This window comes from Schizosaccharomyces cryophilus, assembly GCF_000004155.1.
Source record: "Schizosaccharomyces cryophilus OY26 unplaced genomic scaffold supercont4.1, whole genome shotgun sequence".
Lineage (NCBI taxonomy): Eukaryota > Fungi > Ascomycota > Schizosaccharomycetes > Schizosaccharomycetales > Schizosaccharomycetaceae > Schizosaccharomyces > Schizosaccharomyces cryophilus.
This window is the reverse complement of record NW_013185624.1, coordinates 116,858-135,741: the sequence shown is the minus strand read 5'-3', so window position 1 is coordinate 135,741 and position 18,884 is coordinate 116,858. Positions and strand designations below refer to the sequence as shown.

The window sequence follows — 18,884 nt, the reverse complement described above, 5'->3', positions numbered from 1 at the left end:
ATTACTCAGTTGAAGTGTTTATAGGTAGGAGGAATAGGTGTAAACAAACCCTTCTCCAAGTCATCTCCACTGTTATAACAAACTTCTGAGTAACTTGGCAAATCCAATTGAACTGAGCTTTTCCTCAAAATGTCGTATTCAGAGAAATTGGTGTCGTTGGGTTTCATTTTTCCTACGTTATTGTCATTTTTCCAAGCTTCGTTCGTCCATTCTCGCTTTTCACTCATAAATGAACATGAAGTCTTATGTATCCGAGTTTAGCAGTTTTTCCCTTATATTAGCATTAGGTAGCTCTCTTTCTTGCTCCAATTGAGGTTTGTTTTGTGCAAAAAGAGAATGCGACGATGAGATGGGAAAAGGCATTTCTTTCTCTTTTGTGAAACGTGACGATACTTTGCAAAATGAAGTTTAGTACATATTTGCTGTACCCCACTATCTATAAGATTTGGCACTGTAACGATAATCAAAGACATCCTTATACAACTTCTGCTAATTGCGTTTCTTTTCGTTAAATGAAAAACATAAACAATGGATTGGAGCAGGTTTCTGTAAATTAGTAGATGCTGCGACTTCCATATAAACGGTCAGAGAAGCGTTAAAAAAGTGAAGAGAGGAAAAAAGAAGAGGAGGAGCCTACAGCACCCCGGATTCCCATGTTGTCTCCAACCATAGTACTAACGAGGCCCTCAGACGCTTAACTGCAGTGATCGGACGGGAACTGGTGTTTTCGCCTAGGTGTGGCCGTAGACAGTTGATGTGCTTCAACGTGAAACCCAAACGAAATAACTGTCTTAGTTTTTCTACTTTTCAATTTCAGTAATTCAAGCAACTATAACAAACACAAACATTTCCGTATCTCCTTCATACTTCTTTTATTCGTTTGCTCTTTTTAGTATCAAAAACGACTGCTAGTTTGAATCACACAAATCTATTTCGACCCAATCGTGTTGGGAGAATGGCCCTGAATCATAGAATTGATTTTTCTCCCACAACAAAATTTCGTGCTGCCGATGATCATACTCCTAGTGTCTTGATGCACCAATACTAACTATTCTTATAGAGCATAAACTCCTGGTTTTGATTAGATCAATCGTGCACGGGTGATAGATTGCGAGGAATCATGCTTAACTCTTGGGAAAAAGGTAAACTGTAAAGCAGGTACTTGTGTGTTTCATGAAAGGACTGAAGAATCCACTACTAAAAAGAATGCTACAAAGTCACTTGTAGTATTTTCATCAATTTAGATTCGCATGATAGTGACCATCAAAGAAGACAGAGGACAGAAGCGATATACGAGCCAGAAATAAGGCTTTCGCACATGTCCCTTTTTTTCTCTTTTTTAGTTTTGTGAGATGATTTTCTGACTATTGTCAAATGGACAGCAAAAAAATGACAAAAATTAGATTTAGAATTAGAAGAGTGTATCGAGAAACGGAAAATTATGATTTCTGACTGTTGAAACGAGAAAAAAGGATCTTCTGGTTTCGACATTGATTTTGATTTTCATAGAAGAATCCTCGTTTTCGTAGACGAAATGAAGCACACTCAGTAATGGCTTCAGACACTAGACTAGCGAGATAACAAAAAAACGAATGCAAAGATATTACGAATGAAGCAAATCTTCTACAAAAAGTTTGTAGTATCGATAAACCATTTCCAGTTCTTTTTTGTCCACTGTATTAGCAAAGATTTCCAATACTTGGCATAGTGAAAATTCCGTGTTCTTTAAAAGAGGTATCAAATCGGCAATCCATTCAAATCTGGAAATGTCCCTATAGTCCATATTTGATCCGTAAACAACGCGCTGGTATAACCACCATGCTTCGCCATATTGTTTCTGTTGAATAGCTTGATGCAACTCTTTCAAAACCTTTTTCTGCTCTTGGTATTCGTTCACTTGTTCATATGCAACAGGTTCTAAAATTTTCTTAAAAAGCCTGTCTTCCCCGATATATTGAAAGTCAATTATACCGTTTGAGGAGAGTCTTTCTCTCAAGGAAGAACCTCGATAAGGAAGTTTAGTAGGTTTCGGACAATACAAACGTTGGTAAGTCAAGTAAATGTTTTTTAGTAATAAGCTTCGCGTACTTTCACTTAGAGTCCCGAAAAGATCACAAAACTCATACACGCTTTCTTCGCAAATGGGCTTCAAATCAGAAATCCACTCAAAGTCCTCAACGTTTTTTGGGTCCAGGTACGAGTTTGAATTGATGTATTGATAATAATACCAAGCATCCCCGTACATTGATTCATTTACAGAGGTTTCTAGTGTTGCTAGTGCTTTCGCAACTTCGGAATAATGATTTGTAGAGTAGATAAAGATAGGCTCTTGAAATAGCGTATGAAAGAGTTGATCATTTCCTTTGTATTTGTATTCAATGGAATCCAAACCGCTCTGTCGTTGTTCAGTTCCAAGACCATAAGCAAGGTCATTGTTGCAGAAAAAGAAAAACAAAAAAGATATTCGTGCAATTTGTTTCAACATTGTTCTGGAAAATAGTTGGCCAGCAATAAGTGAGGATAATTCAGTATCTTGTTTCAAATTAACTACTATGAGAATGCAAGCACAAAAGATCGTGTAGGTTAGGAAAAAGAAAGTGAGCGTCAGTGTAGTATGGAGTGTATTTGTATTAGGAGTATGGGTAAGATGGAAAAATGGTGGTGTGTGTATGAGAGGGGAAGCCAATGTCAGTCGCAGGTGGTAAACTCACCGTTTATGTTAATGGCTATTGAGAGGAAGTCATGTTGGACTCTTATAAGGTCCAGGGTATAGAGAAAAGATCATTTTTAGTTGAACTCATCAAACCTTTCAATATGAAGATTGGACAGCAAGTCCCATGGTTCAAAGCTTTTTTGTTTACTAAAATAGCGAGACTTGAGCGCAATAACAAAAGTTGTTAGAAAAGCTAAGGGAGTGAGCTTAACGCTTGTAGATTCAAATGGAATGTAATTTTTAGCATGTACTAGAAAAAGTTGCAAAACATATCGACATCAATATGCTTAGAATGAGAAGAAAAGTAGAAAAAAAAAAGACTAAAATGTTCGATCATACTGTTTTTTTTTCTTTTTCTTTTTTGATAAATTTAACATATACAAATCTTGTATTGTTTATTTCATTATGTTTGTTTACCCCAATTTTCTGAAGTTAGTTTTACCCCTTTATACTTTATCAGATCAAACAAGTCTAGAATCATGGCTTCAACACTTTGTCAATAAAAGTTCGGATAAATAAATTTCTACCTCTAAAGAATACTCTTCACTTGATCAGAAATTATTACAAAGAAAGCACGTCATGCATCTGATATTTAAATCTGATAAATCCAAGCGAACGAACTTATATTTGCAAAGGAAATTTCTCTAAAGAAAGAAGCGAATAGTGTATATGCAACCGACTTTTTCATCGTATTTGCGAAGCAGAAACAAAACTTGCAAGAGGACTTTCACTTCGATTTTTGACGTCCTCCTTGCTTTCCATTAAATTGAATTTTTACTTTACAGATTTTGTAGAAGGGTCGAATAAACATGCAGTCAAAATTTTACAGATTCTTTATTCGGGATTATCAAAACATATGGATGGTTTCCATCATGGGAACTGCCCTCTCTGCTAATGTTTTGCATGAATTCCCTTACAGTTCACAATGGTTGCGCATCTGCTCATACATTATGTTTGGATGTGCTTTAGTAGCCTTTTTCCTCAATACAATCATCTTTTTTCTCAAATATGTCTTTTACAGATCGTTTCTCCCTAGAGAGCAAGCGTTTAGTAATATAGCCAACTCATTGTGCTTGGGCTGCTATACCATCGGATTCGAAAGTAGCATCAACATGCTGTGCTATCTCAGTAGTTCTTCTTCTCCACAAAATTGGATCAATTTTATTTATATCCTTTGGATTTTTAGTGTCGCCATGTCTTTTTATTCCTCATGGGTCATCTTTTCCGTCCTATTCACTAAACGAGCGAATTTTCAATTCTCTACCCTTTTGGGAAACATCATGCTTCCTGTAGTCCCTGTGACGGTTGCTGCTTCTACTGGTTCCATTGTCCTTCAAACCTTTTCGTCTCGTATAAGCCCAACCTTTGCCTTAAACAACATTGTCGCATCCTATATTTGTTGGTCAAATGCAATTGCTCTCGGTTTCTGTATGGTTACTGTCGTTTTATGGAGGTTGATTTTTTACAAGTACCCAGCCAGTCCCGTAATTTTTACCCAGTTTATCCCGATCGGCGTATTTGGTCAAGGCGCTTTCGGAATCATCATGCAGGCTCTTAACGTTAGAGTATATGGAGATCTTCATCTGCGGCATATTCCATCCATTGATGTTTATACAAATGCGGTAGTGATCGTCTCTTGCCTTGTGTCGCTATTTTGGATATCCTTTGCTTATTTTCTCACCTTTATAGCTATTTTTGCTGTATTGAGTCATGGCTTCAGACACAAGTTTACAGTAGTATGGTGGGCCACTACTTTTCCTCTTGGTACCATGTCCATTTCCAACTCCAAACTCGGCGAAGTTGCCCATTTGACCTTTTTTCGTGTTGTAGGAGCCATTTACGGTGTTGCGTTCATTCTTATCACCGTCGTCTGTATCCTTGGAAGTGCCTATTTGGGAATTGAAAAATTCATCTCGGAATTTCTTAGAAAGGAGTTTGATTCTCCATTACCCGTTGCTATAAAGCATGATAGTCAAGTTATTATAAACCCTTCAACCTCTCCCGTAAAACCATAGTGTTGTCCTACTCCGTACCGGAAAAAAAGAAATAAATTTATAATGATCAAGGACATGCCTGTGCTCCCTAATATATAGCATAATCATCTTTCATAAGTCCGGATTCGCTAATGATGAGAAGGAGAAGAAGTAAGTTAATTTATAAAGATATTGATATTCATTGCAAGATTCTTGAATGATCAGCACCTTTTCCTATGTTAACATTTAATCAAATAGCGGGAATCCATTTTAAGACAAGCATGCGATTGCTAATATAAGGGCCAGGCCGGACAGCGTAAGGATGGATCGGACAAATGGAGTTTGCGACTTCTTTTACCAAAATCTTTTCTTAATTCGACAACTTCCAAAAGGTTTTAATTCAAGAATGAAAAGAAAATGATGCATACATTCTCGATTCGTTGTCTTTTGACGTTACTTCTGGGAATTTCCTCTGCTTATCCTCAATGCCGTGGTGTCAAAAGAAGGAAGCCTGTTTCATAAAACCCATAAGTGGAATACTAACACGAGTTTAACTGTCCTCTCACTGATTGTTAGCAAAAGGGTTGCTGCTGTTTCCTGAGTTGTCAGCACTCAAATAACCTTTTGCGGAAAAACAAATCATAAGTTCCTTAGCTTGTTTTCTTATACTGCAATCGTCTCCCTCAGTTGGAGGTGGAGAACTCCAAGTCAGGACCGTTAGAGCTGCCTTTTTTTTTTGCTCCTTAAATCACGTCTGTTCTCGTTTCGTATAATCTTTTTGTATACCGACTTAGATAAAACAAAAGAAAATCAATTTTGACTTTGCTTATGGTAAAGGCAGTTATTCACGGCAGAAATTTTGTATCCTATCCGTGTTTTGTTTCTTCAAGTAAATGAAGTAGCTTCTAATTTAGCCTCTGTAATGAATCCTGGAAAATCAAACAAGAAACATCAGCAAGAATTCCCAAAATAATTATTGTAATGATCCACTTCTTCTTCCAATGCAGTGCTTATAATCACCGTTGGCTAGCAGCTCGAATTTAATGAGTTCTTGCTTACGAATAGCTTAGCTTGATAGCATCCGTCATAGGTGACTTAATCGATTTAAGCATAGAGAAGAAACAAAGAATTTTTCTTTCAGTCATCTCAACGGGGAAAACAACCCCCTTCAATTCTTAAGAACAATTACGTATTTTCACTTTGATCATTGACAGACGGCTTTGTAGCATCAAAGCGCCTTTGTTCGTAAATCGAAAGATTATCATTCGTGATTTTGACCAGTTCTATTTGCAAAAACGCTTTGACGAAATCTCGGAACTTATGAAACAAAAGGTGGAGTCGATGTTCACCGCTCTTTTTGAATATATAAATGACTGAAGGACCACGGTTCCTTACTTCGTTGCATCCGTGGATTTTACTGTAATTGTCTGTGTTCAGTAATTTCTTACTTACTCTGTTCCTCGCTTTTTTTTGTTTTTTATTAAAAACTTTTCAAGTTCAAACACAATGCGCATTTTTTTAATCAGTCTTTTCTTGATGGCTCTATTGGGGATTAGTACTGCTTATCCTTATAACGGTGATGCCAAAGGAAACACTACGAATGTTACTACCCATCAAATATTTAAAACCGTAACTTCTGTTGCCCCTCCGGTTTTTAAAACAAGCGAAGCTTAAGAGGGTGTTTCTACTACTATTTTTAAACGAATGCGAATGCAGTTGTAGTTAATACCAAGGCGATCATTTGCAATAACAAGTTCTTCTTTGTGGATGGTAAATTTTCATGTTAAAAGCCATTTGTTTATTTAGTAATCTTTTTCCTTCATAATATATGCCATTTGTTTATAATTATTGAGTTAAAAAAGTGAAAAGTGAGAGGAAAAAAGAAGAGGAGGAGCCTACAGCACCCCGGATTCCCATGTTGTCTCCAACCATAGTACTAACGAGGCCCTCAGACGCTTAACTGCAGTGATCGGACGGGAACTGGTGTTTTCGCCTAGGTATGGCCGTAGACATTCATTAGTTTAATGATGACCATATATACTTTTTGTAGTCGTGATGTTACCATTTTATGCATTAAAAAGACATGTTTACCTAATCTAACAGCTTGTAAAATTATTGTATCAACCCTTTTGGGATTCATGTTTGATAATCTTGTATTTGCTGCTCATAAGCTCAATAAGCAAAACTATAGCATTGATGTTTACCAAGATCTATATTTTTTTTATACTTTTGTATTTCTTTGGGATCTCTATGAATCTAGACGAACGACTAGACAAAGATATATCTAGTACTATTGAGTCGTCAACAAAAATTAATAGTTATTACTCCGTTTAGACCTATATGCTTCTAATAGGTAGATTAATTTAAGAAAGGGAATTCCAAAGATATAAAAAAGAGCCTCTCTACCTTAGTTGATCTTAATAATATATAGAGAATTTGGTCGCAAATTTAGAGACAAGCAATTGAATTGATAGTCCTTAGGAGTTGGTTGCAATATAAAAAGTTTCAAATATGGAACAACAAATTGGTCTAAAATAATCATAATCATAAATGTATATTTATTATTTTATCTCGGAACACATGTTATTGTTCATTTTCGTTTGTAAATAGCCTAAGTTCACCTCTAAACTTTGAAATCTACGAAAAATTCGTTTCGAGAAAAGCTTTTTACATGTGATGACAAACTTGTGTAAGAATCATTCGGAAAATCATACAATAACCACAAAAGCAAGCTAAAATTATATCATGTAGGGTGTCAACCTAAACTAATAACTTTCAATCTATCCCCAAAATAAAGAGGTTAAACTGGTACTAGCAGTAAAGAAAAATTTAGTTTAGTGTTATTAATTCCTGTAAGCAGCGTTTGATAGCTGTAATAGACTTCGAAAAAGAAAGAATATTTTAATTCAGAGTACGTAAATGACCTTGACGAGACTAAATTGATGCCCCTGTCATAGTCTCATAAAAAAAAACTTCTAGGGGAATAAGTAAATTAATACATAGTAATTAAAAAAAAATCAGGCCAGTTTATACTCAGCTGTTAAATTATTAAAAAATCAGGTGATCGGAGTATATATATATATATATATATACTAGATATCAATTAAACAAAACTTTTTGTTTGCTGGACGAGTCATGGTATAAAAAGGGGATATAAGAAGAAATTTAAATATTTATATCAGAAGAAGATAAACCCTTTTCGCCTTGATCCGAAACATCAGTTTGATGAATCGAGGCGTTTTCTTTTGCACCACCAGATTTGGATTGAAGTGCTGGACAGATAGACGGCACTAGAAATAGGGATGCTAGAATCATTGGAATAAAGTCGAAAACACCAAACCATACTTCGTGAGTGATGACACTACCGCCCCAACCTCCTGAAAGCTCTACAACGCGATAGATAGCACGAGCGAGAATTGCTATAGTTGCTAAACATAAACTTACAAAGCAGGCATCTCTGGATCGAGAACGAGGAGTATCTGTCATGCTGGGACCAGGTCTTACAGGCTTACCTTTGCAAACCGCTGCAGCAAAAAATAATCCCAAAATCGAAAACAAAAGAGTGCTGAAGAGTTGAAAGCAAATTCCACCAAGCATAATGTTGGAGCCCTTGTCTTGTTCTTTTGAACCCTCTTTTGCACCACCGGCAATACCACCACCAGCTGCTTGTAAGACGAGAGCGATAATGTCAAAAGTAATGAAAAGAATTGCATATAGCTTTGGCTTGAGAAGGGAAAAACGAGGGCCATAAAGCATCACCCAGTGATAAAGCAAGACATACACTTCAGCAGAATAAAAGACGGGTGAAATAATGAGGGAAATGATTTGACCCAAAAAGTCGTCATAGTTATTTGGATTGTAATGAGCATTTATACGACAGGCCCAACCAGCAATTTCACCGGCTGTTCCAATAATAGGAACAAGAATTAAAAGGTGCCGATAGATCACCAACGACGCTATAAGAAGGACGAAAGAAATACTGAAGAAAACGACAGCGATAATTGCCAACCAACCAGCTGGAATGTAACCGAACGCGTTATCATATGCTGCCATTCTTTTGTTTCACTATATTATACACACAAGAAGGAGAGGAGTAGAAAGCTCAAATTAATAAGCGAAAGAATTATAAAGAAGAAATATTGAAAAAGATCGATTATGGGTATCGATTATGGGTATAATTACGAGTCAATACTTCGGAATGATCGAAATAAACAAAAACGAGAGGAGATGGTGTTTCTTTCGAAAAATACTTAAATTTAATTGAAAAAGGAAAGACGACTTAAGAGAAGCAGTCAAGCTTATTAAGCAAATTTTGCCGAACTGCACGTTTGCAATTAGCTAACTGACTGATTCCGTTTCTGATCCGTTATTAGAGACTAAAAGAACGTGTCAAAGTAGTTCCCACTCAAGTTGGAACTGCGTAATACCAATTCAACCCAACTAAGGAAGAAGTTTACTCTTTCCCTCTATAGTTGCAGATGGACGGAACAAAACCCACTTATAAGGAAAGACTTTCGGAGTTCCGTCATGCTCCTTACTCCTCAGATTTCGTTTTTAGCTAGAAGTTTTTTTTTTCGGTAGTAATTTACCGAGGAGTTTCTTAACTTCTTTATTGTTATTTTGATAATAATGATTTTCTAAAAGAGGTTACATACTAAAAAAATCTTGCAAAAGCTGAATCAGATTTATGAAGGATATTGTAATCTTTAAGAAACGTTCATATGCAAAAGACTTTGTTCATAGAGAGACGGTCCACTTTGGAGAACGAATCGAGAAAACTATGATAATAAAATGTGAAAGATGCATTTAACTACAGTAATAAACACCCATGAAACCAGATACATAATATTATACAAAAGAAAGCTAATCTGCTCGCTCAATCAAGGCTTAGTTTTTTGTTTCGTTTAGCTAAAACAATTTCGTGTATTATCGATGCTTGATAAGATTTCGGCATATGAATTGGACAATCGGAGACGTTTTGTCGACCAAGGCATATTTTTGTACTATCTTGCTTTGTTTGTCTAAAGATCCTTTGTTCATGATTACAAGCGAAATAGTTTTTATCTGATTCTGTATTTTATTAGCATATCTGTAGACATGCGCTGTTATCTTCATGGATCTAGAAAGTAAATTATTTAGTAAAAAACATTTTTAATTGAGATTTTTCACCTTCGTGCCTTGTTTTTAACTTTGGTTTATTCTTGAATCTGCTTACGTTGATTATGTCTGTTCGGGTTTGTTGCGTTCAAATGGCTCCAAAAGTTGGAGATGTAAAAGCGAATGTGAACAAAATGACCGCATTCGTCGATGAGATTATGAGGAAAGAAGCAGTCGACATGATTATTTTTCCAGAGTTGGCTACCTCAGGATATGAGTGTGGGGACGCTTTCATCGATCTAGCAGAATACGCTGAGACTAGTGTATCCATTCAGTCTATGTGCAAAGTCGCAAAACAATACTCTGTTCATATTGTGTTTGGATTCCCAGAACGACAAAGTGAGGAAAGGAAAGGATTGTTCAATTCCTGTGTCTACGTTAATCCCGACGGACACGCCTGTGGAACCTATCAAAAGGTCCACTTGTTTAATTTAGAAAGAGAGTACTTTTCCCATGGGAAACAGTTTCCCATTTTCAATACTCCTTTTGGAAAAATGGGAATTTTGATTTGCTGGGATACTGCATTTCCAGAGGCCGCTCGAATGTACTCGCTACAAGGAGCAGACTTTTTGGTCATAAGATCCAATTGGGAGAAACCCTACGAGGATGACTGGGATCTGGCAGTGAGTGCTAGAGCTTTGGATAATTGTATACCGATCGCAGCAGCAAACCGCGTAGGCAAAGACAAAAGTCTTGCTTTTTTCGGCCATAGTCGAATCATCGGTCCTACAGGAAAGGTCCTGAGGAGTCTTGACCAAGATACTGAAGGCTACATTACTGCGGAGTTGGACTTGAATGAGTCTAAGCGTCTCCGACGAGAATACTACACCTTTTTCAATGATCGTAAACCAGAATTGTACACGGGACTAACAAATTAGCTTCCTATGAAGCGTATCATACAATAAATTCGTAAAGTAACCTCAATAAAAATGAGCAGCATTTCTTTTGAAGCATTTTTGTAATATTGTATCAGTAATATAACTTTTATAAATCTAATAAATTACTCATATGTCGCTATATCATCAACTGCGCTCCCGTGGCCTAATGGCTAGGGCATTTGACTTCTAATCAAGGGACTGCGGGTTCGAGTCCCGCCGGGAGCTATTCTTTCCTTACCGGATTTTTTGCTATTATACATTTGAAACCTTTTTTGAAGGTTATACTAATGAAGTATGTCTCGTGGAGACAAAATATCATATATGAAAGTGTTTAATGATGCATGCAATCATGGAGCCTTCAAACACCGACTCAGTATATTCTTTTCCCTTTGGGAGTGAAAATATTTACATTTTACTAGTTGAATACAAGTACAGTGATGCTGCTTTATGCTAGATATATCATCCAGTGCTTACAGATGCTACGGACACTTTCAAAGAACGAAGTGTAAGCTTTGTATAAATGCTGAATGATTATCTCTTGAAATTATAACAGAGTGATAATAAATTTAAAAGTTCAATCCATAAACGTAGAAAGGTCCGAAAGAAAGGAGAAGATAGAGGCTTAAAATGACATACATAAGATAGAATACTCAATCCCAAAAGTGATCGTGTGGAATCACAGCTTCATCTTCTATAAACGGTCCCAGTACCTGGACTGGGCGAGATGCTCTCTCAGCAATTTCCTTTGTATTCATTGTAATATACCAATTCTTTGGATTGAGTTTTGCCAATTTATTCAGACTCTCATTGGAAAGACCAAACACTATACGTCCTATGCCAGACCAAACGATGGCTCCGCTACACATTACACAAGGTTCCGTACTTGTGTAAAGTGTGCAGTTTCCCAAAGTTTGAGCATCTTTTAGTTTTGTTATTATGGATACTGCACGAAGTTCAGCATGCTGACTGGCGTCGCCAGAAGGAACCTGGTTTTCGGCTGTAGTAACCACCTTGTCGTTTTCATCAACAATAATACAACCAAAAGGGTGTTGGCCATGTTTCCTAGCATCTGCAGATATCTCAATTGCTTGGCGAAGGTATTTCAAATCCTTCTCTGATAGTATGTCAGTACTCGGACTCATACCTAAATCTGATTTTGAAACTTTCAAATATAAAAGATGAGTTCTGAATTAGTTAGTTATATATGAGTTGTGGTTTTGAAGATATATTTGAAAATGATAGGAGTTTCGGAAAGGTTTCATTTTATCAATAAGGCCAATAATCGTTGTGCAGACTTTGTGTATATATTATTCTTGTAATTCAGATATGTAATATTATGACTAGAGTGAACGTTAATATTTATTAGAAATCAAACTACAGCAAAAAGATCACTTAAAATGGTTAACTTTTTTAAAAGAGAAAATGAGACAAGGAAACAAAATGAACAAAAAGGAAAAATGAAAAAGCTTTTGAACAAAGAAGGGGATGGAAATCATTTAAATAAATAACCTTTATGATATTACAAAAATACATTAAACTTCAACATGATTTGCATTTTTCTCTGCCAAAGCTTCTTGCGTGATAGCGAGACGACTATGCTTGCGAAGGATATGACCAAAAAAGTAAATGATATAAATCAACAAGACAAGCGAAAGGCTGATAAAACCCAAGGTAGCCATTGCCCATGTTGTGGTCATGTTTTCAAACATTATAGCACCGAGGTGAACAAGGACAGCAGCTAAGGTAAAACTAGGGAGGGTAAACGCAGCAACAGCGGATCCGGCCACAGAAGGATATGAATCTGTAACATAGTTTAACATAGCTAACCAAAGCTGGGGATCGCCGACAGCAATAACTCCACCAGCAATTAAAGGAGAAACCCAAGAAATGTTTCCGCTGGAAGTAAAAGCAAACCAAAAAAGTCCAAGGGGGAAAAACCAAACAGTAACTAAAGAAATCAAAAATCGAGCTTCTGGACGATCAACACCGCCGTTTCTTTTTTTATCACGTCGATAAAGCCAATCTTGAATGGGCTGCATCATAACAACAATCGTTACACCAACTAAAAAGTTGAGGAAGGTTTCGTTTGCATGCATATAAGACATGTTATAGTTATTTTTGAAGACAGGGAATAGACCATCCAGATATAAAAAGTTAATACCGTATGCAAATCCATTATACAATCCTAAAGCTAAGATAATTGGTTCTGTAATGAAAATTCGAGCGGCCATAGTAAATGCAAACTTGGCACGCGCTACAGCTGATTTTGCCTTTTCGAGGGTAGAAATCTGCAAGTTTGTTTGTTCCATTTTTTTTTGCATATTGCATAACATTGCTTGCAGGTAAAGTTTCAGGTATAAAAATACAAAGGATGACCAAGACACCACCGACGATCATGTTCATCCAGTAAAACCATCTCCAATTTTTTTCAGCGAATGCTTCACCGATTGGTGATCCAATAGAAGCACCGGCATTTGCACCCCAGACAAACAATGCCATACCCAGACCAACGGTTTCTTTTGTGAAAACATCGCACATGCTACTAGCTACATTTGCCACTGCAGCACTACCACAGATTCCAGCAATCGCACTGTTAATGACCATCATGGGGAGATTATAGGCCAAGGCTTGGGGAATTTGAAAAATTATATAGAACAACAAGGAAATCACATATACCCATTTCCGACCAAGGATATCTGACATAGGACCTAAAACCATTGGTCCGCATGCATTTCCGAGAATAAAAAGACTTTGAACAAGATTGGAAGCCTGCGAACTACAATGCCATTCATTTTGGAAGAAACTCGTAAAATTTATAACTGCCGTAGATGACCAAATAATATACACTTCTAAGAGTGTATAAATTATGGCAGCAAACCATTTCTTCCATGCAGGCCAATGATGAGGATGTGCTGGATGGTTTTCATCAATGGACATCAAAGCCGTCGCGACATTCCATTCATCCAGTTGTTCAACCGACCCTTCTGACAGCTTGTCATGAATGATAGTGGAGGCAGAATGTCGCACTGACTTCTTCTCTTCTGGTGTTTCATCCATCAAAAAAGTATTGTTTCCTCCATTTCCCGTAGAGACATCCATAATTGATTGATTTCCTGTTTCAATCACTGATGATGGAATTTTACCTTTTACTTGCCTTTTCGATAAATCTTGGAAACGGCTAATTGATTCAAGATTGGAGTCGTGAAGTTGCCACGACAATTATTTTTGATTTTACAAACAAAAACAGGCTACTTTGCCCAAAAAAATAAACGCTACAACTTTGTAATGGTGTTTGGTGGAGAGCAAAGTCCTAATTGCCCTACTGGTGCAGCGTTGTTTCTTCGTGTTCCTCCTTACTCAACCACTTTCTTACTCAATGAAGTGAACTTCGGTTAATGGACCATTTAATGCTCTTTTCCTGATAAATTTCGTAGCGTAACGTTAAGAGCGAGAGCCCAACACCAATGAACAAGAACTTGTTTCACTCAAAATTGCAGACGGCAAAGGAAAATTTTCATCCCGGGTAACAGAAACAAGTCCCATTGTGACCTGTGCTATAGGTTTATTTATGGCTCTTTGTGCTTGATTATTCTTGCATATCCATTGTTTTTTCTTCTATTGTGTTTACTTTTCATAATGAATCCTCATAATATTTAAAAAAGAAACGTTGTTTACTCTAGTCGGACCCATAGTTAATCGATTCATTCATAGCTTTATATGCACGTTGCAACTTGATTTTGCCATTCTCAATCGTAAGTAAAGTAATGATGCAATATGGAGTAGAAGAGCAGTATAGGTAAGCTTTCTAACATAAGAAATTGAAGGGTTGCAGCAAGTAGAAATAACAAAGGAAGCATTTCTCAATTATTTCTGTGTACAAACATCCCTACACGAGGATGTCCAATCGTGCATGATAAATCATTACAAGATAACATTCTCAGGAATAACATACAGGTCTGCGAGGAAATGAAATCAAACCGTTATCATGTTGAGATGTCAGCCGAATGCAAGAAAAAATGAAACAATTATTCCTTTAAGATAAACCTTTATTTATTGCTCGTTCCTATTTGTTTCATTTGTATCTAATCTAGGTCTGCACCTCTTTCATTCTTTCGAAATTTTGGGCCATGACTTCATCATACACGGTATCTGGTCCTTCGTTTCAGTAAAATGTATATAATCTTGACTTTTTCACATACCTTTGAATCGTCCTTTTAGTTAAGAAATTAGAGAAAATGACAAATTCAGAAAACCCCGTTCAGACCAAGCGAGTCTTCCAAACAAAGGAGTATCAAAAGATGATTCAAGGAGAATTGTAGGTGGTTTGAAAGAGAAAAGGAGAAATAAGATGGACAACGAAAGTTGCATTTTTCAAAGTGATTGCTCTAGGCTTCTTCTAATTATATCCTTTTATTTCTTCATTTATACTAATACTTGTATTTGGTAGATATTATTCTCCTGATGAAGAACTCCAGGAAGCAAGAGAATTTGCCAAGTTGGTCGCACGCCAATTCAACGACACCCTAGGGAATCCCAACAACCTTAGTAGTGAGGAATTCAAGAAACAAAAAATTACTATCTTGTCCCAGGTCATGTCTTTCGAAGACGACGGTTCTTCCATCGATATCGAACCTCCTTTGGGCCTCGATTACGGACTCCATATACATATTGGCAAAAACTTTTACGCCAATAATAATTGCAATTTTCTCGATGTTGCTCCCATAACCATTGGAGACAATGTTTTGCTTGGCCCCAATGTATGTACTTAAAGCAAAGAGCTAAACTAAATTGGACTAGGCTAGATTAGATTAGATTAGATTAGACTACTTTTTTTACTACTCCATGCTAATCATTTCTTTAGGTGAAACTATGTACAGCTACTCATCCGTTGGATTTCACAAACCGAAATACAGCAATGGAGTATGCCAAACCTATCAAGGTATGTTTTCTCCTTATACATGTGATCGTTGACTAACTTAATGGAAAGATTAATGACAATGTTTGGATAGGCTTGGGAGCCATTATTCTCCCAGGTGTTACACTTGGCAATGGATGTGTCATTGGGGCAGGATCCGTCGTTACTAAGGATATCCCTCCTAACACAGTAGCAGTTGGTTCTCCTGCTCGTGTCGTCAAGGAAATTAATCAGAATAATGATGCTTAAGTATATCCAAAAGTTGAAACAAAAAGCCTAGCCAACAAGGGTCATTTGTAGTAAGATGATGATCATCATGAAGAGAATTTAAGTATTACGCTTTTTGGACACTTTTTAAGACGCCAATGTTAAACGTTATTCAAATCTCAAATCTCAAATGTTTTTATTTTTATTTTTATAACTTTATGGCTTTGCTTCTATAAAGATTATTTATTTTTTCAATTCATAAAAACCAAAAAAGAAGTAAATAACAATCATCTACTTTCTTTTTCTTCTTTTGACAACACACTTCCGTCTGCTCCAAGGGTAAGGATAAAACTTACAGGAATTCGTCAGAATTGTGCTTTTGTTGTTTACGTAAATTTCGCGGCTAAGCTTGAATTACTGAGCCTTCTGAAATTATGACTCGTCACAATAACAATTCCATATATTAGTATATACTATAAATAGTAATCAATCTCCATATCCTAGCATTTGTTTTATACAGCGTTATAAGTTTTTACTACAAATATAACATCTCTCATTACTGTTTTACTATCTTTAGTACTGATGGAATCCGTAGAATTACCTTGTATCGATCTTTCTGAAAAAAATACCACATATCTCAGTTCGGAACTTCTTGATGTTTGCAAAGACTGGGGTATTTTTACAGTGAAAAACCATGGAATTCCAATAGAAGAGATAGATTATATCTTTAGGATTAGCGACGAGCTTTTTGAATCACCTACGCAGGAAAAGCAAAGTTTACTACTCAAAGAGGACAGATTGCATTCAGAGTTTACAGGTCATTTTTGTGAAGAGTCGGATGTCAAGCATCAACATAAAAGATTTCTGAAGGAGTATTACGATGTAGTAGGATTTCCTAACCCGGATTACAAAACGAATAGCCCAGTTATTGAAAGATACTTTCCTGAAATAAAAGCATTTCAAAGACATTGCTATTACCTTTCATTAAAAATTCTTGATTTAATTGCCCTTGGTTTTGGATTTCGACAGATTTCTTTAGCAAAAACCATAGTTCATCTGAAGATATCCTTCGTTTACTTAATTACAGCATTCCCGAAGGAGTGGAACTGCAAGATTATGACGAAAATGCTGGGGCCCATTCTAATTACGGATCTATTACTTTACTATTTCAAAAAGACAAAGGAGGTTTAGAAGTTCGACCGCCATATCCACATGTTGTAGCCGATTGGGTCACAGTCTCTCTAGAAAAAGGAACGGTTTTGTAAGTAAGAGTTTGTACCGGACTTGTTTCACTCGAAAGAATGACATTAATAATTGTTTAGAATAAATATTGCAGATATATTACAATTTTGGACCAGTGGACAACTTAAGAGCACTGTTCACCGAGTGAAACTTGACCCAAAAATGAAAACGCGACGGAAAATTGCTTATTTCGTAGCACCTGATGCTAATACTTCTTTAGTTCCATTATTTGACGAAAACATGGAGGTTACTGGAGACAGTAAACGCAGGTTGAGTAAACACAAAAAGGTACGCTCTCATCTATGGTTATGGCGAGCATCTCAAGATAAGGTCTGAGCACAAAACATGACACCGGTGAACATAATCACTCGATTCATTTGGGAAATGACAGATATCCCGGTATGTATATGCTCAAGTATTTGAGCATTGAGCATGAATGAGTTTTAACGCGGCATTCTTATTTTTTGACTTCTACACGACTTCTACATGAAAAAGAAAGAGTATATATCACGGCGATAACTATAAATGGAATAGTTCTACTTCAAGCAAGTACATTGCAGGCGACAATCACAACCGTAAATAATTATCAACATTAAGAACTAAATTTCATAATTTTTCAATATCATAGACAAACAATCATAAAAACTATCCTATATTCAACGCCATTTCATATCATCAAAGTTTCACCATAGGTCATAAGGAACTTTATAACAGGTACACCGCAAGGCTTTTACATGTCTTCATAATCACTAGGAGGATCAGTCAAAGGTACATAACGCACTGAAAACAAAAACTTTTTCGAAAGGTTTCCATGAGCATCTTTATCATAAACAAAAATATCTTGAAATGTTGTACCCACTGGAATAATCATTTTCCCATGGGGTTTCAGTTGTTCGGTTAACCGTTTTGGCAGATCCGGAGCCGCTGCACCTACGTGAATTGCATCGAATTGTTCATCCTGAGGTGAACCTAGCCTACCATCCCCACGGACAATCTCAATTCTCTTTTGCTTCAACATGTCTTCAATCAACGGGTCATGCTTCGCATCTTCTTGTAAATTCTTTTTGGAAAGATCGACGAGTCCTTGTATATGCTCGACGCCTTTAACGTAACCTGCTTTCCCAACCATACGAGCCATGGCAGCCACTAAATAACCACTTCCCGATCCAACATCTAAAACTCTGGCACCCGGCTGAAGCTTCGACTCCAACTGCTCTAAAGCAGTACCGTGCATATGGGGAGCTGATATGGTAGCGCTATACCCAATGCTTTGGGGCGAGTCCGCATAAGAAAAGTGAGGGCAATAAAATTTGCGATCAGTATGCTTCATCGCTTCAATGACCCTCGGCTTTGAGATAATCCCTGCGAGGTTTAAATTTCGAACAAGAGCTGCATTTGAGGAAGCACTACATTCCCAAGCCATTCTGAATAAAGATAATATGAAAGAACAAATCAATAGCAAAATTGGTAAAAACAAGAAAATGTGCGATCGATAAACCATATAATCAACCGTTGCCACAATTTTTACTTTATATAGTGAATGACAAAGCAGTTTTTTTATGATTCGTATTCGTTTACTGTTAAAATGGTTAATTGCCTCATTTTCGGTTTGTTAACTCACACATTTGTACACTAATTTTGTTTGCTATAATGTACACTACAGCAATAAAATATGACAATAAACGAGAAAAGCTCTTATTAGTTATAAGTACCAAGAAATGAATAGATCCGAAATCTAGTCTTACCTTAAAATAGTTGACTCATACACACATCACTCATCCAATAAAAGGAACAATCCT

General features: G+C 36.6%; 11 protein-coding genes and 3 non-coding genes across 15 annotated transcripts; 6 read left to right on the top strand and 8 right to left on the bottom strand.

Annotated features, from left to right (window-relative positions):
* Positions 1 to 5: 5 nt before the first annotated feature.
* Positions 6 to 227, bottom strand: SPOG_05692 (uncharacterized protein; the record flags this gene model as incomplete). Its single annotated transcript, XM_013166665.1, has 1 exon — positions 6 to 227. The coding sequence occupies one exon, from the start codon at positions 225 to 227 to the stop codon at positions 6 to 8; it is 222 nt and encodes a 73-aa protein (XP_013022119.1).
* A 403-nt stretch (positions 228 to 630) lies between these two features.
* SPOG_16108 lies at positions 631 to 745 on the bottom strand. Its single transcript, XR_001203050.1, has one exon. It is a non-coding gene; the product is annotated as a 5S ribosomal RNA (ribosomal RNA).
* A 102-nt stretch (positions 746 to 847) lies between these two features.
* SPOG_03640 (uncharacterized protein) lies at positions 848 to 3,040 on the bottom strand. The gene has a single exon (XM_013165904.1). It carries the CDS (start codon positions 2,483 to 2,485, stop codon positions 1,604 to 1,606), a length of 882 nt encoding a protein of 293 aa, XP_013021358.1. The 5' UTR covers positions 2,486 to 3,040; the 3' UTR covers positions 848 to 1,603.
* A 104-nt stretch (positions 3,041 to 3,144) lies between these two features.
* On the top strand, positions 3,145 to 5,541 carry SPOG_03639 (C4-dicarboxylate transporter/malic acid transporter). Its single transcript, XM_013165903.1, has 2 exons — positions 3,145 to 4,857; positions 4,945 to 5,541. The coding sequence occupies exon 1, from the start codon at positions 3,523 to 3,525 to the stop codon at positions 4,726 to 4,728; it is 1,206 nt and encodes a 401-aa protein (XP_013021357.1). The 5' UTR covers positions 3,145 to 3,522; the 3' UTR covers positions 4,729 to 4,857; positions 4,945 to 5,541.
* Positions 5,542 to 5,763: 222 nt separating this feature from the next.
* On the top strand, positions 5,764 to 6,457 carry SPOG_03638 (uncharacterized protein). Its single transcript, XM_013165902.1, has one exon. It carries the CDS (start codon positions 6,193 to 6,195, stop codon positions 6,358 to 6,360), a length of 168 nt encoding a protein of 55 aa, XP_013021356.1. The 5' UTR covers positions 5,764 to 6,192; the 3' UTR covers positions 6,361 to 6,457.
* Positions 6,458 to 6,578: 121 nt separating this feature from the next.
* Positions 6,579 to 6,693, bottom strand: SPOG_16107. The gene has a single exon (XR_001203049.1). It is a non-coding gene; the product is annotated as a 5S ribosomal RNA (ribosomal RNA).
* A 296-nt stretch (positions 6,694 to 6,989) lies between these two features.
* Positions 6,990 to 9,184, bottom strand: SPOG_03637 (RTA1 like protein). Its single transcript, XM_013165901.1, has one exon. It carries the CDS (start codon positions 8,737 to 8,739, stop codon positions 7,852 to 7,854), a length of 888 nt encoding a protein of 295 aa, XP_013021355.1. The 5' UTR covers positions 8,740 to 9,184; the 3' UTR covers positions 6,990 to 7,851.
* Positions 9,185 to 9,469: 285 nt separating this feature from the next.
* On the top strand, positions 9,470 to 10,778 carry SPOG_03636 (nitrilase). The gene has a single exon (XM_013165900.1). The coding sequence runs from the start codon at positions 9,909 to 9,911 to the stop codon at positions 10,719 to 10,721; it is 813 nt and encodes a 270-aa protein (XP_013021354.1). The 5' UTR covers positions 9,470 to 9,908; the 3' UTR covers positions 10,722 to 10,778.
* Positions 10,779 to 10,873: 95 nt separating this feature from the next.
* SPOG_16106 lies at positions 10,874 to 10,946 on the top strand. Its single transcript has one exon. It is a non-coding gene; the product is annotated as a tRNA-Arg (tRNA).
* Positions 10,947 to 11,220: 274 nt separating this feature from the next.
* On the bottom strand, positions 11,221 to 12,006 carry SPOG_03635 (cytosine deaminase). Its single transcript, XM_013165899.1, has one exon. It carries the CDS (start codon positions 11,861 to 11,863, stop codon positions 11,372 to 11,374), a length of 492 nt encoding a protein of 163 aa, XP_013021353.1. The 5' UTR covers positions 11,864 to 12,006; the 3' UTR covers positions 11,221 to 11,371.
* Positions 12,007 to 12,253: 247 nt separating this feature from the next.
* On the bottom strand, positions 12,254 to 13,820 carry SPOG_03634 (membrane transporter; the record flags this gene model as incomplete). Its single annotated transcript, XM_013165898.1, has 2 exons — positions 12,254 to 13,009; positions 13,053 to 13,820. 2 exons carry the CDS (start codon positions 13,818 to 13,820, stop codon positions 12,254 to 12,256), a joined length of 1,524 nt encoding a protein of 507 aa, XP_013021352.1.
* SPOG_03633 lies at positions 13,620 to 15,981 on the top strand. 2 transcript variants are annotated; one of them, XM_013165897.1, is made up of 4 exons: positions 13,620 to 15,036; positions 15,169 to 15,478; positions 15,583 to 15,660; positions 15,709 to 15,981. In XM_013165897.1, exons 1-4 carry the CDS (start codon positions 14,957 to 14,959, stop codon positions 15,883 to 15,885), a joined length of 645 nt encoding a protein of 214 aa, XP_013021351.1. In that variant the 5' UTR covers positions 13,620 to 14,956; the 3' UTR covers positions 15,886 to 15,981. The 2 variants fall into 2 exon arrangements, with proteins under 2 accessions (XP_013021351.1, XP_013021350.1); XM_013165896.1 differs by having other exon boundaries at positions 15,519 to 15,660.
* Positions 15,982 to 16,425: 444 nt separating this feature from the next.
* SPOG_03632 (iron/ascorbate oxidoreductase family) lies at positions 16,426 to 17,421 on the top strand (the record flags this gene model as incomplete). The annotated part of the gene is made up of 3 exons (XM_013165895.1): positions 16,426 to 16,715; positions 16,895 to 17,104; positions 17,166 to 17,421. The coding sequence occupies 3 exons, from the start codon at positions 16,426 to 16,428 to the stop codon at positions 17,419 to 17,421; spliced, it is 756 nt and encodes a 251-aa protein (XP_013021349.1).
* A 204-nt stretch (positions 17,422 to 17,625) lies between these two features.
* On the bottom strand, positions 17,626 to 18,757 carry SPOG_03631 (protein-L-isoaspartate O-methyltransferase Pcm2). Its single transcript, XM_013165894.1, has 2 exons — positions 18,707 to 18,757; positions 17,626 to 18,662 (listed from the first exon to the last, which is right to left on the bottom strand). The coding sequence occupies exon 2, from the start codon at positions 18,584 to 18,586 to the stop codon at positions 17,816 to 17,818; it is 771 nt and encodes a 256-aa protein (XP_013021348.1). The 5' UTR covers positions 18,587 to 18,662; positions 18,707 to 18,757; the 3' UTR covers positions 17,626 to 17,815.
* Positions 18,758 to 18,884: the final 127 nt, after the last annotated feature.